The 13,901-nt window shown below is 44.2% G+C and overlaps 1 protein-coding gene across 1 annotated transcript in view; it reads right to left on the bottom strand.

Moving 5' to 3' along the window:
* The window catches only part of Chat (choline O-acetyltransferase), a 47,769-nt gene that overhangs the window by 13,536 nt on the left and 20,332 nt on the right, over nucleotides 1–13,901 (bottom strand). Inside the window, exons 7-8 of the mRNA XM_038348532.1 lie at nucleotides 2,547–2,716; nucleotides 80–180 (exon numbers count right to left, since the gene is read on the bottom strand). Coding sequence (XP_038204460.1) covers nucleotides 80–180; nucleotides 2,547–2,716 — 271 coding nt within the window. The remainder of the gene's footprint in view (nucleotides 1–79; nucleotides 181–2,546; nucleotides 2,717–13,901) is intronic.

The raw sequence follows: 13,901 nt of genomic DNA on the forward strand, positions 1-13,901 counted from the left end.
TTCTGGACGGACACCCCAGTTTCTCCTGGCTGTTCACGGCAGCACTCTGAGGCCGTCCCCCGCTCTTCCCCAGACTCACATATGTTTCAGCAGGTGCTCCGTGCATTGTACCAGGACGATGCCATCAAATGGGGAGTGCTCACACACCACACCGCAAGTGCCATCTTGGCCCACCACAAACTGCAACAGGAAAGAGGCGGGTGAGCTGACCCTGCAGTGGGCATTTCCAGCTAGGCTCTGGGCCTGGGTTAGGACCGCCTGACCACTGGGGCGTTTCTCCTTCAAGGATACCAAGGATTCCCCGCCTTCTGAAAAGGATGTGCTGCGGGCGCCTGAGAATGCAGGAGTCTCAAGGAAGCGCCCATAGGACTTCAGGCAGTGAAGGGGCAGCCCCAGTTCCCCACTGCAGTGGTCCCTGGGACTTAGCAAGCTCACACCGTCTGGTGCATGGTCTAGAGGATTGAGTGGTGCTCAGTCCTGTTTATCCTTAATGGCATGCACACAGCAGACACCATTCTCTGCCGCTTTTTGTAACCATTTGCCTAATGGACTGCCTCTGCTTCTCTGAGCCACTGTTGATTTTATTCCAGGGAGCTAGACCAGTGTCCATCCCCAGAGCAGCTGCCGGGTAATTGAGTTGCATGAATGAATAAAAAATAACAATGTGATTTGGTGGTGAGAGGATTTGTAGGGAGAAATAACAGGTTCCTTGGCAGGAGAGGTGTGGGGAGAATGTCCTGTTAAACAGACACCAGCTCCCAGTCTGCTGTTGTCTGGTTGGGGAGGAGACATCCTCGGGACTCTTTGAACCCCTGGGCTTGACTCATTTAATCCTGCCCAGTAGAGCATTTTACAGGATTGAGATGCAAATTGTAGAGAAAGGCTCTGGGGGACCCATAGACACCATGAAGATTCCTTGGGCCTTTTAAAACCTGGTTTCCCAAAGACTGCACTGAGCTGACTTGGGAAATGAATGCTCTCGGGGCTCAAAAGTGTTATGAGAAGGACAAGCCTTGACTCTTGGGGTGTACCCCAAGTGAAGTGGGGTTCTCTGTTGTTCCTCACACTCAGACTGCCCTGGGTAATGGACAAACAAATAAGCAAAGGACAAGGTCTTAGGGTGTTTCCTGAAAGCATGGCCAGGAACCACAGCACACACACTTGGAGCTGCCTCTTCCCATACCATCCCCCAGTCTTGGTTATCTGTGCCAGACCGTGGAATCTCAATGTCTTCCAATAATCTAGCCAACAACAAATAGTCACACACCCACGGAGTCCCTTTAGACTCCTAGTATGCTTCTTTCTCTCTCTCCCTTGACCAGCAACCTTTCTTTCCCTGTGAAGACTCGCTCTCCATCCCCTCAAGTACAGGTTTATGACACCTCCGTAGCACCCCGCTCACCTATTTTCCATCCTGTCTACAAAACGGTGAATCTGTGCCCATGCCCTATGTCACTTAAAAGAAGGGAGGAAAATAGATCTTTGAAAAACTGCACCCAGCCGGGCGGTGGTGGCGCACGCCTTTAATCCCAGCACTCGGGAGGCAGAGGCAGGCGGATCTCTGTGAGTTCGAGACCAGCCTGGTCTACAAGAGCTAGTTCCAGGACAGGCTCCAAAGCCACAGAGAAACCCTGTCTCGAAAAAAAAAAAAGAAAAACAAAAAAAAAAAGAAAAACTGCACCCAGTGCTTACTCTGCTCTGTGCCCTGTACATCCATTCTATCAATTTCATTCCCCCACAGCTCTGTGAGTGATCCTAAGCCATTAGCACCAGTGTGGAAGCTGAACAGCCAGCACTCATCAGAAATAACAGAATCACCATGCAAACCAATAAAGAAAATAACCCACCAAATGCAGGGATGGGGAGAGGAGAAAATGCGCTTCTTATGGGAAATGCTTATGGGGGTGGGCTGTCCCAACCCAGAGAGATGGTTAACTTGCTTTTATGTGGTCACTGTGAGGGTGTGGTGGTATTAAATAAACAAGAATGTATTAGATGTTGGCAAATTGGGATAGGCAGGGTGTGTGGGGGTTGGGTAGAGGTCTGAACCAAATAGCCAACCTAGAGTACAGCCCATTTGCATGAGCGTTTTCCTCTCAGTCAGCATAAGATGTTGTCCTGACGCACGTGAGTGAGAAGCCGTGGATTATGTGATTGTAACTTAGGGTGTATTTAGGAAGTGCTGGGTTGCCCTGCTTCTTGGTGTGTGTTGAAATAGTCAAACCAGGTGGTGGACATTCAGAAAAGCTGGCATCCCTGGTCAGATCCGAATCATCCCGTTTAACTAACTGTTGAGGACTTACTGGGTGAACATGTGGTGCTCTTCCACCCTAGGGTGCCATGGAGGTGGGGAATGAGCCCAGGTGTAACCAAGCGCTGCCAACACAGTGGCAGGGCAGTCTCAGTTGGGTTCTATCACACAACTCCTGAAAAGAGTCTAGTCTTTTTATAGGCTAGTCTGAGTGGCAGAAGCCAGTGAGAGCGTGTGCTGGCAGCCAGCTCCAGAAGAGGCTCTGCAGTTGCAGGACCACCAATGAGGCACTTACCTGCAGGGACTTGTCGTACCAGCGATTCGCTCCATTCAGGCTGCAGCCTCCGCCATGAAGGAGCTGGAGCGCCCTGTGAGTGTCACTGAGCTCCCCAGTCCCAGGAACATCCAGGCACACCAGGCAAATGCAGCGCTCAATCATGTCCAGGGAGTCCCGGTTGGTGGAGTCTGCAAGACAGGCGAGAGTGTGGCCTCAGGTCTGAGGCACCCAGAGTCCCACAGCCGCAGGCAAACTGTCTGTCTTGGCAGGACCCTGCAGTCAGATGTCCTGTCCTGAGCCTCTGCTCTATCCCACTGGTCTCGGGAAGGCTGTTGAAATCTAGCAGTACCCAGTGTGAGGCCACTGGTTCTGCCTGCCTGGCCACTGCTTCAGTCCTGTCCAGGATCCCACTCCCTTGTCCGACAACACCCTCACCCTGACATGGATATTACCGTATCTGTGCACATTGATCATCCACTCTTTTTCCCAAGTACTCAACTTTGTTCCTGAAAATTTTAAATTAGACAGTTTCACATGAAGATCTGAGAGAAAGGTGTTGCTTGCCCTCCATTTCTCGCAAGGGTGTGGGTTCAAAGTCTGAGCTGCAGGGGGATGGGCACACCTTAATGAGCTGTCTGGGGCTGGTTTAGTCACATAGAACTCACTTATCAGGGCAAATGGGCTAGAAGCCACTAGATGTGCTGGACACATGTCATCTGGGAGCCCAGCTGACCTACAGCTTATTCTTACACACAGCCTCTAACACTTCCTAAGAGACTGTCAAGTCCACTCGGCAGGTGGTGCTGACCGTGGGCACCTGTCGCTGCCACCTTTCCTTTTTCCAAACACGTGACTTTCTTGAGGCAATTCCATTCTCCACCATCTCATGCTGGTTATGGATGTAATAACACATCTTTTGCCTTAAAGTTTGTCAAAATTTTAAGCCCACCATAAGCCAAAACTTCATAACTTTGATCTAAAATTCCAAGGAGCTACTTCAAGACCCAGAGGAGAGGGCTGAGCTTAGCCTGGGGACTCTGAACTTGGGGCAGGATGCAATGACAGGATGGAGACAGGTACCCTCAGCCTCCGGGCAGGGTGAGAGTGCTCTATGCACAGAAGCTTTGGGATGTGGTATTAGGCACCATCATGCACTATGCGGCAGGAGATGCTGTCTGTATCCTACAGCTTCCCTTTCCCCTTTACTAGAGGACCCTGCATTTAGCTTGGCACATGGACTACTGGCTAATGCTGCAACTTCCAACCTCCTCTCAGCTAGAAGCAAGCAAAGGTCTAAATTCTTCCAACAAAATCTAGAGGTAAAAGAGTGAAACACCTATTCTCCTCACTGTGCCCTCCTCCCCACAGTGTCTCTCTGGCTGGGAGAAGATTATGGTGCTTAGCCTTGCACTGTGTGCTCTATGGCATCCAAGGTGGCTTTTGGGCTCCCAGACTAAGACTAGCCAGTGCCTTCAGAGCACAGGGAGGGTGTGCTTCATATTCTTCCCCTTACTCCCAGGGAGCTACCTTATAGAGAAGCAGCAAGTCCTCTTTGCCACTCTTCCCACCTTCCTTCACAGTGTGTAACTCCTGAGCACGGGGCTATACAACCCCTCCCTGTCTGCCGTCCTAGGTCCTCAAGGTTCTGGCTGTCATGCAACCTTCTGGGGGCTCTGGTCTGGTTAGTTTTCCATGTCTGTGGACTCAGTGAAGGTGAGACCTCCATTTAATGTGGGCAAAGAAGGATCCATAGTTAGTAACAGATATCAGGGCACTTTCCTGAGCTTAGGCTCAGATAGGAGTGAGAGCTATGGCCAGGTAAGAGATACATGCATAAATACTATAATATGTGCATACATATGCATACTATAATGCATGCATACAATGCATACTATAATACATGCATACATATGCATACTATAATACATGCATGCAATGTATACTATAATACATGCATACATATGCATACTGTAATAGGAGAGTGGCAACATTATCATGTCCCATTTGCAGGAGGGGAAAAGAAAATAAATAACCTGACTGTAGGGTCATTTCCAAGATCTTACTTAAGCATGAGGTCTGATAATAATTGCCCAGTAACTGAACAAGGCTGGGTTTGTTCAAATCATGTAAGCCCCAGGCCCAGGTCAGGAGCAGAGCACCAAGAAGGTCAGACTTGGGAATGAGAAGTCCTCACAAGAGTCACTGAAGGATCCTGGACGGAGGCTATGTGGTTGTAGTAGAGTCAAGGATGCCTGGAGACATGGGAAGACTAAGACCTTGCTGACTAGTGCGGGGGCAATGGGCAGCGCAAATGCTATACATCATTTCCCTGTTGTCCATTTCTTGGCTTTGTATCTTCCTTAACCAGGAATTCTTAGAAACCAGCCCAAACCAGTGTGTGACAGACAGGAATTCCAGAAGTCCATTACAAGCTTGTCCAGCCAGGAAGCTGCAGCAGGCCTGATCCTACCTCTGCAGGGAAGAGTGAAAGCTTGCCATGCTTCTCCCAGCTGTGCAACACAGCTTGCCATGTCCCTCCCAGCTGTGCAGCACAGGCTTGCAGCAAAACGGCTGTTCCTCTGCATGCTAGTAGCTCAACCTCCTTCAGACAGACAGCAAGGATCCCTGAGGAGCGGCTGAGGCCTCGCTAGCAAATGCTGGCCATGTCTGGCCCAGCAGCTCAGCACCACGCACTAGGAACCAGGCCCTGGCTCATTAGGCAGGATGAAATGGGAGCAGGACAGCGGCTCTGGGAAGCCAGGTGGCCTTGCAAATGAACTCCCTGAATGCAAGCACGGATCGGTCCAATACTGACAAGTTTATTGTGTGAGGCAGGAAATGAAGTACACCCACACTCATCTACCATGCCTGTGGCCCAAGTGTAATAGGAATGCTGGGTGGTGGGCTGGAAGCTCGTGGCAGGGGCTGTTTGTCTTGTGACCTCCTCTCGGGGCACGTTGGGGCTCGACTAATGTAGTACATCAATCTTCCTCAAGAAGCCCCTACATCCTAGTAGGAGGTGAGAGCTGAGCAATAGGGAGTTTCTCCTGACCCTCACAGCGTCAGCCGTGTGGAAATTCCAGAGGCCTGGAGGTTAGAAACTTCTAGACTCACTCAGGTGTTCAAAGATACAACACATACCTCATGCCTCTGCCTCGGAAGGGCAAGACTCTCAGACCCCATTCTCTGACATGTGTGCACACGTGTGCACACACGCATACACATACCCAGCCCTCTCCAGGGCTTCCATCTTCTTAGTCTGTACCAGGAAAGGTACAAGTCACGTTTCCTTCCAGGAGCTGAGGACTCCTCTGAGAGGCGGAGCTTCTAATCTTTCTCCATGTCCGTCATAACGCCTTTCTTCCCAGCACGAGGGATTACATTTTTGGGAGATAAATTTTCCATCAAACAGCCAATATTTTCCCCTAATCTATGGACTTGGGGAGGTACTCTTTATCATCCCAGTTCCCAGTGGCTGAGATGTCAACGAAAGTATGTCTTTATCAGTGAAACCTCTCTCTTGTGAATCAGAAGCAATTTGAATTGAGTTATAAAACCTCTTTAAATTTTTCAAAAGGGAGAGTCTTGTCTTCCAGGAAAATGGACTAGGTTTATCCCCATCCATCCCCCTGGACATCCTGGGTAACTATTATATTTAAAACAAACATAAGGCAGCTCTGGAAGATGGGAAAGAAGAAAGCACGCCAGACAGGGACCTCATAACCTAAAAAAAAGCAGCATGGTGACAGGTCCGTTGAGTTGGACTAAAATGTATTCCATGCAAATCATAAATTAAATCTCTCAGCTCCGTTATGACTGAATTTCGAGAGAGAAGTATTAAAGTAGTAACTGAGGTTAAATGAAGTCATAAGCAGAGGCTGTGATTCACCCATAGGACTGGTTCATAGAAGGAGAGGTACCAACGATAAGGACATAGCGAAAAGGCCTTTTAAAGACAAAGTGATAAGGTGGCAGGCAGTCTGCAAGCCAAGGAGTGAGGTTGCAGGAGAAGCCATCCTTGCTGGTATGTTGCTCTTGGATTCCAGTTTCTGTAAGCTAGAAAGGCATTTCCAAGTCACCCAGTCTGTGCTGCTTTTCTTATTGCTTCTTAAATAAACGAACACAGAGAGAGTTCCCCCTTCCTTTTCATCTAAAACAGTCAGTCCATTTCTGGAAGGGAGGAAATCAAAAACATAAAAATACAAACGGGGACATACACATACAAAGACAACACCCTACACAAACCTACTCTCTCTATCCATAGCAAAATAGAAAACTTTGGGATAAGCCAGATGGATTGGTGCTTGCTTTTAATCCCAGCACTTGGGAGGCAGATCAGGTGGATGTCTGAAGTTGAAGTCAGCCTGGTCTACACAGTGAGTTCCAGGACAGCCAGGGCTACATAATAGAGAAAGCTTGTCAAAAAGAAAGAAAGAAAGAAAGAAAGAAAGAAAGAAAGAAAGAAAGAAAGAAAGAAAGAAAGAAAGAAAGGAAGGAAGGAAGGAAGGAAGGAAGGAAGGAAGGAAGGAAGAAAGAAAGAAAGAAAGAAAGAAAAAAAAACAAGCAAACAAAAATCAAACAGAACAAAACAAAAATCCCTCCAAAAGAAAGAAAGTGCTTGGATAATAGCCTTTCTATTTCAAACAAATATCACCAGAAAAACTGTACAAGTCCCCAACTCTATATACACCTAGTTGTTCTGCCTCCCGCTGCCAGCTCATGGTCAATGGTGAACCTAGTCTGCGTCACTGATCTGTACTGAGGCACCTCCCCCTCTGTGGATGTCAGAGAAGCCAAGGTCTCTCATGGAAGCTGGAACTTCCATCTCCACCGCACGGTGACCAGTTTACCCCTCCACTTTCACACGGCACCCAAAGAAAGCATGTCAAGACTGCGAGTTCTTATTTAGCAGTAATAAGGACTACTCTCCCACCAGAATATCAACAGAACAAAAGAACTTTGATTTCTGTCTTTACTTGAGTGTGATGAGTAATATCTCCCCCATCACTGGCTGCAGTAGTAGGTGAATTAGACAATTGAACTAGTGGGTTAATATAACACCCAGGGCCTTATAACATAAGTCACCCAAGTTCCAATAGAAACCACTCACCACGTCAAGAACTGGGGAAATTTTGACTTAAACAAAGGGAAAGAAGTGTTCAAGTCATGTGACATGTTTTTAAATACAGCACTCGTGAAATGCATCAACAAGCAACTTTGAACATGTTTGAAAACACAGTTTTTTAAAAAAAGACAGAATGTATCAGCAGATAAATAGAAACTCTCAGAAAAAAAGATATGAAGAACCAAATAGACAATTTAGAAATAGAAAACATAATACCAGTAAATATAAAATCAGTAGATGGATTTGAGAGCAGAATGTAGGGGGCAGAGAAGAGAGAAGCAAGCTTGAAGATGGAGTACCAGCAGAGAGACTGGGAAAGAGAGAAGAACGCCTATGGGACCTGCAACACACACAAAAAAATATAACTTTCATGGCATCAAATTCCCAGAAGAAGGAGAAAAAGAGGGCAGAACAGAAAGTACTCAGAGAAACAATGGCTAAGACTCATAGAATTAGTAAAAGCCCTCAGTCTAAAGACTGAAGAGACTAGCATCCAAACAGGGTAAATCAAAAGAAATCTACACCAACATATATCATGCTGAATGTATGAAAAACAATAGCAGACTAGTTTTTCTTTGCTTTATGTCTAAAAGCCACTTATGAGTGAATACATATTATATTAGCCTTCCTGAGTCTGGGTTACCTCGCTCAATATGTTTTTTTTCTATATCCATTCATTTGCCTGCAAATTTCAAGATGGCATTATTCTTTACCACTGAGTAGTACTCCATTGCAAAAATGTACCACATCCACAACCCCAGAGAACCTAGGCAACAAAGAGGACTCTAAGAGAAACACATATGGATCTAAATAGAAAGGAGGAAAAGACAAGATCTTCTGAGTAAATTGGGAGCATGGAGGTCACGGGAAAGGATAAATGGGGAGAGGGGAGGAAGGGAGGGGAGCAGAGAAAAATGTATAGTGCAACAAAACAATAAAAAAGGAAACAGCAGAGGAAAGTATTGACAGAAATGGCGTGATCTATGGAAGAAAAACAGAGTGACAGCAGACTTCTTACTGGATCCCATGGAGCGCTGGAAGGAAGTAGGAGTAGAAATGAAAGATGTGTCAACACAGGATTCTACGTCCAAACAAAAAGCCCTTTAAAAAGGAAGAGAAGCCAAAGCATTCTTAAAAGTGGGGAATGGGGTGCAACTCATTGGTAGGATACTTGCCTTTGATCCTGGGGTAGGGGAGAAAATGTATCATTAGCTTGTCTTCCATAAAACAGTGACTAAAGAATGTTCAAAAAAACAAAAAACAAAACAAAACAAACAAACAAACAAACAAAAAAACCAGGGGCTCTGATGAAGGGAATACTGGCATCACCAAGGGTAAAAGACACTGGCCAGAGTAAAAGCCTGAGTGAAAAGTTCACTAAAATTTTTTTTGTTGTTTTTCTGTTTTAGTATGAAGCTAACTATATCAATACTTGGCATGGTTCTAAATACTTACGAAGACAAGATGAGTGTATCATAAAGAGAAAGTGGTAAGCTTCCTGCATGTCACCAGGGCTGATTTCTTCAACACAACACTGATAAACTCTATATACTCAAGGCAAAACATGAACATTTAGAAAAAGTCATACAAACAGGTAGCATGAAAACACTAAAATTATTTTTTTTAAAGACCATGTAATCTATAGAAAGGCATGAAAGTTAAGAAGGACTTAGAATCCAGGGGAAAATAATTTAAAAACAGAGAAAACAAAAATATAAAACAGCAGAGTTAAGTTGAAATATGTCAATAGCTATTTTATGTATAAATAATCTAAATATACCAATTGGAAATAGTGGTAGGAGCCAGGTGGTGGTGACACACATCGTTAATCCCAGCATTTAGGAGGCCCAGGATCTCTGAGTTCGAGGTTAGCCTAGTATACAGAATGAGTTCTAGGACGGCAAAGGCTACACAGAAAAACCTTATCCCTACCCCACCCCACCCATATACCCCAAAAACAAAGAAAAAAAAAAGAAAAAAGAAAGAAATAGTGGAAGGTGGTGGTAGAATACATTAGAATGTTACCCAGGTACATGCTGCCTACAAAGAACTCATATCAAATATAATATAAATATAAGAAGGAAAATACTGCCGGGCGGTGGTGGTGCACGCCTTTAATCCCAGCACTCGGGAGGCAGAGGCAGGCGGATCTCTGAGTTCGAGGCCAGCCTGGTCTACAAGAGCTAGTTCCAGGACAGGCTCTAGAAACTACAGGGAAACCCTGTCTCGAAAAACCAAAAAAAAAAAAAAAAAGAAGGAAAATACTATTTCATGTAAGCATTAATCAAAAGAAATTATGAATTAGTATGATATACACTTAAAATCAAAACAGAACTAGAGACCTAGGAGTAAGTTACATAAATAAGGATAAATCTGCAAGATGGCAGGGCAATGCATATGTTATAGGTAACAAACTCTGAAAGTATGTGAAGCAAAACTAACAGAACTGGAAGGAAAAACACAAACGTTGAGGTGAGACATCAGCGTTCCTCTGCCAGCAATGGACAGAAGAGCTGGGTATAAATTCATCAAGAACACAGAACTCAATCCCAACACCCAAGAGCACGTGTTTGACATTTACAGAATGTTTCATCCAAGAATAACAGAATGGACAAAAAGCGCCTCCTGAACATATGCCCAGACCGACTACATGTAGGGCCATAGAACAGCCCTCAAAATCAGAAAAGAATGAAATAGTACTCTGTTCACTGACTATGATGAAAATAAAATAGAAATAAATAACAGAAAATTGTCGCCATTGTCACATAGCACAGCTAGCTATCCTTAGTAACTCTTAGGATGTCCTACAGAATCTATTAAGAACTATTAGAGGGCTGGCAAGATGGCTCAATGAGTACAGAGGTGCTGCTGCCAAGCCTGACAGCCTGATTTGTCTCCACAACCCATATAGTGGAAGGAGAGGCCTAATTCCAGCAAATGGTTTTCTGATCTCTACAGAAGCAAGTATGTGTTCACACATGCACACACACACACACACACACACACACACACACGATGTAAAAAAATAAACTCAGAATTAATAAAGGAATTTGTCATATTACAAGATACACAATCAACACACTAAAGGTCAGTATAGTTTTGTATCCCAATGACAAACATTTATAAAAAATAAAACCCCAATTACAATAATTAAATAAAGATTAAATACCTCATTGTAAATCTAACAAAAATATATGGGACACTTTTAGGCTGAAAATATACAACACATAAATGAAAGAAAGAAAGTTCAAAATAAGAAATGGGCTATGCTATCCTCTCGCTTTGAAGACCCAATATCGTGAAGCTCTCAGTTTTCCCACGTGGATACATGGGTTTAGCAGAATTTCCATCAAGCTCAAAGCAGACTTCTTTTGCAGATAGACATGAGATTATTCTGAAAAAAAAAGTATGAAAAGCCAGTAGAAGTAAAATTGTTGAAATAAATTGAGAAAGAATAGAGTTAGCAGAATCAGCGTATTGAATTTCAAGGCCAGTGTATAGTTATATACACAACACCATATCATATTGGCAGAGGGATAAACACACACGTAAGTGGAATAATACAGAGAACTCCCTAACACAGACTCACTGAACATACCCCACAGGTACTGAAAAAGGTACAAAGATCATTCAGTGGAGAGAGGTGAGCCAACTTCAATAAAGGATCTCAAAGCAATCGAGACCTTATAGGAAAAAGAAAGGAAAACTTTGACATGAATTTTATATCTTATGCAGACATTAACTCAAGATGGATTTCTGATTTAATAGCATATGCTATAATGCTACAAAACTTCCAGGAAGTGGGAGGGAGGAGGGTGAGTAGGGGAGTAGGAGGGGAATGGGAGGAGGGGGGAAGTGGAAATTTTTGAATGGAAAAAAAAAACTTCCAGGAAAAAAAAAAAAACACAGGAGAAAGGCCTTCACATCTAGGCTGAATCAGAGAATTCTTAGTCTTGACACCAAAAAAAAAACAAAAAAAACCAAAACAACAACAACAAAAAAACAAAAAACAAAACAAAATAAAAAAGCCCCAAACTCCCACACTTATAATTGATAAATTAAACCACAACGAAATAAAAACGTATTGCTCATTAGAATGTTCCATTAAAATAAGCTGTAGTCTGACATATTTGGAAGCCATGTATCCAACAACTTGAGTCTAGAATATACAAGCAGTTCTCCAAACTCATGATGATAACAAACCCAGTTAGCAAATAGTCACGGATATGAAATGATGCATCATCCAAGAGGACACACACAGAAAATTAGCACATGCAAAGACACTCAGTGTCATTAGACATGCGTAAAGGCGAAAACCCGCGTATGCCTAAGCTAAGAATAAATAAACAAAAGTTTGGCAAGCAATTACAATATGTCCTACTGGCTTCACGCCTAACATTTCTCCAGAAATAGTAACACATTCCTGTAAAATTCCATGTGCTAAACTGGGTGGTGGTGGTGGTACACGCCTTTGATCCCAGTATTCAGGAGGCAGAGACAGGCAAATCTCTGATTTCGAGACCAGCCTGGTCTATAAAGAAAGTGTCAGGACAGACAGGGCTACACAGAGAAACCCTGTCATAAACCAAAACCACCAAAAAATTTTTAAATAAATCGCTTGAGAATTATGCTGAGTTTAAAAAAATCTGACAGCCACATATTCTATAGGATTTAATTTCTGTAATATTCTCAAAGCAAGATGTTATAAAAATGGAGAGATCCGCGGTTGCCAGGGGCTAAAGAGGAGCTGAGCTGGGAGAAGGCACGTGGTGGCTCAGAAGTCTGCTTTGGGAGTTCCTGAGGTGACAGAGATGCCCTGCGATTGACTGTCAGCACGCTGGTGTTGGGCTGTACTGTAGCTTTGCGAGAGTCAGCTCTGGGGAAAGCAGAGACAAGTGGCCTCTCTTTATGTTATGTCTCACAACCTTGGGAACGCCTATACTTATGCCAAAATAAGCTTAACTCTTACTGGAGGGAAGAGAAAGAACTCTTTTCCATTTTTCCTGCTCTCCTCTATTACAATCTGGGAGTCTCGGATCATGCCTGGTCCAGACTGCTTGCAGATCACACCCTATCTCCATTTCCTGGGGATCCTGCCTAGCCTTGGTGTACACCCAGCTTTCCTCATTCTGTGGACCCTCTCAGGCCTCTTTTTGTGTCAGCCTCAGATACCTGGAAATACTTTCTGCCTGGGACCCCCAGTGGCCACAGGAGCCATGGACTCAGCCATTACCAGAGATGCCTCCTTTTGCAGTAGATGGGAACTAATACAGAGACCACAGCTGAGCAATCTACAGAGAGTGGGAGGACTTAGAACATTCAGTCCTAAATGTGTTGTCTCCATCAAGCCCCTCCCCTTAGGCTCAGGGAGCTATGAAGAAGAGGAAGCAGAAAGATTTTAAGAGCCAGAGGGGATGGATGACATAAGGAAACAGTGTCTTCCAGACACGACAGGACCACGCACATATGAACTCACAGAGACTGTGACAACATGCAGTGTCTACACAGGTTCAAGACAGATGAGATCTCATGACTGAGAAAGAAAGTGGACATGAGCCCCCATCGCCAATCAAGAAGCTATCTCCAATTGAAAACCACTTGCAAAGGAACATTAGCCTTCTCCAATGGAGTCTCACTGGGTATATAAACCACCGAAGGGCAGGTCCCAAACCCAGTAGCTGGCTCACATGAACTCAATTGTATTTTTTTATAGATTTTTTTTTGTCTCATATTGCTCTGTTTGGGCATTTTTTTTTATCTTACTGGTCCCTTGCTTGTATATTATAGTTTCTTATTTTATGTTTTTATGGGTTTTGGGTTTTTGTGGGTTTTTTGTATATCTGTGTGTCTGTATGTATGTGTATGTGCATATCTGTGTCTGTATGTGTGTATTTGTGTGTGTATCTGTGCGTGTATCTGTATGTGTGTGTATATGTGTGTGTGTATGTGTGTGTCTATGTGTGTATCTGCATGTGTGTTTCTATATGTGTGTATGTGTGTGTCTCTGTACATGTGTGTATCTGTAGGCATGTCTGTGTGTATCTATGTGTGTGTCTGTATGTATCTGTATGTGTGTGTATTTGTACATGTATGTCTGTGTGTGTCTTTGTTTCTTTGCTTTCTATTTGCTGTTGCTGTTGTTTTTATTCTAGTTTGTTTGTTTTTTATATTTGCATGTTTGTTTTCTACACAGAGAGATTGGAGATGTGCATAGAGATGCTGAGGAGGTGGAGAGGACCTGGGAGGAG

Source organism: Arvicola amphibius, chromosome 12 (assembly GCF_903992535.2).
Source record: "Arvicola amphibius chromosome 12, mArvAmp1.2, whole genome shotgun sequence".
Taxonomy (NCBI): domain Eukaryota; kingdom Metazoa; phylum Chordata; class Mammalia; order Rodentia; family Cricetidae; genus Arvicola; species Arvicola amphibius.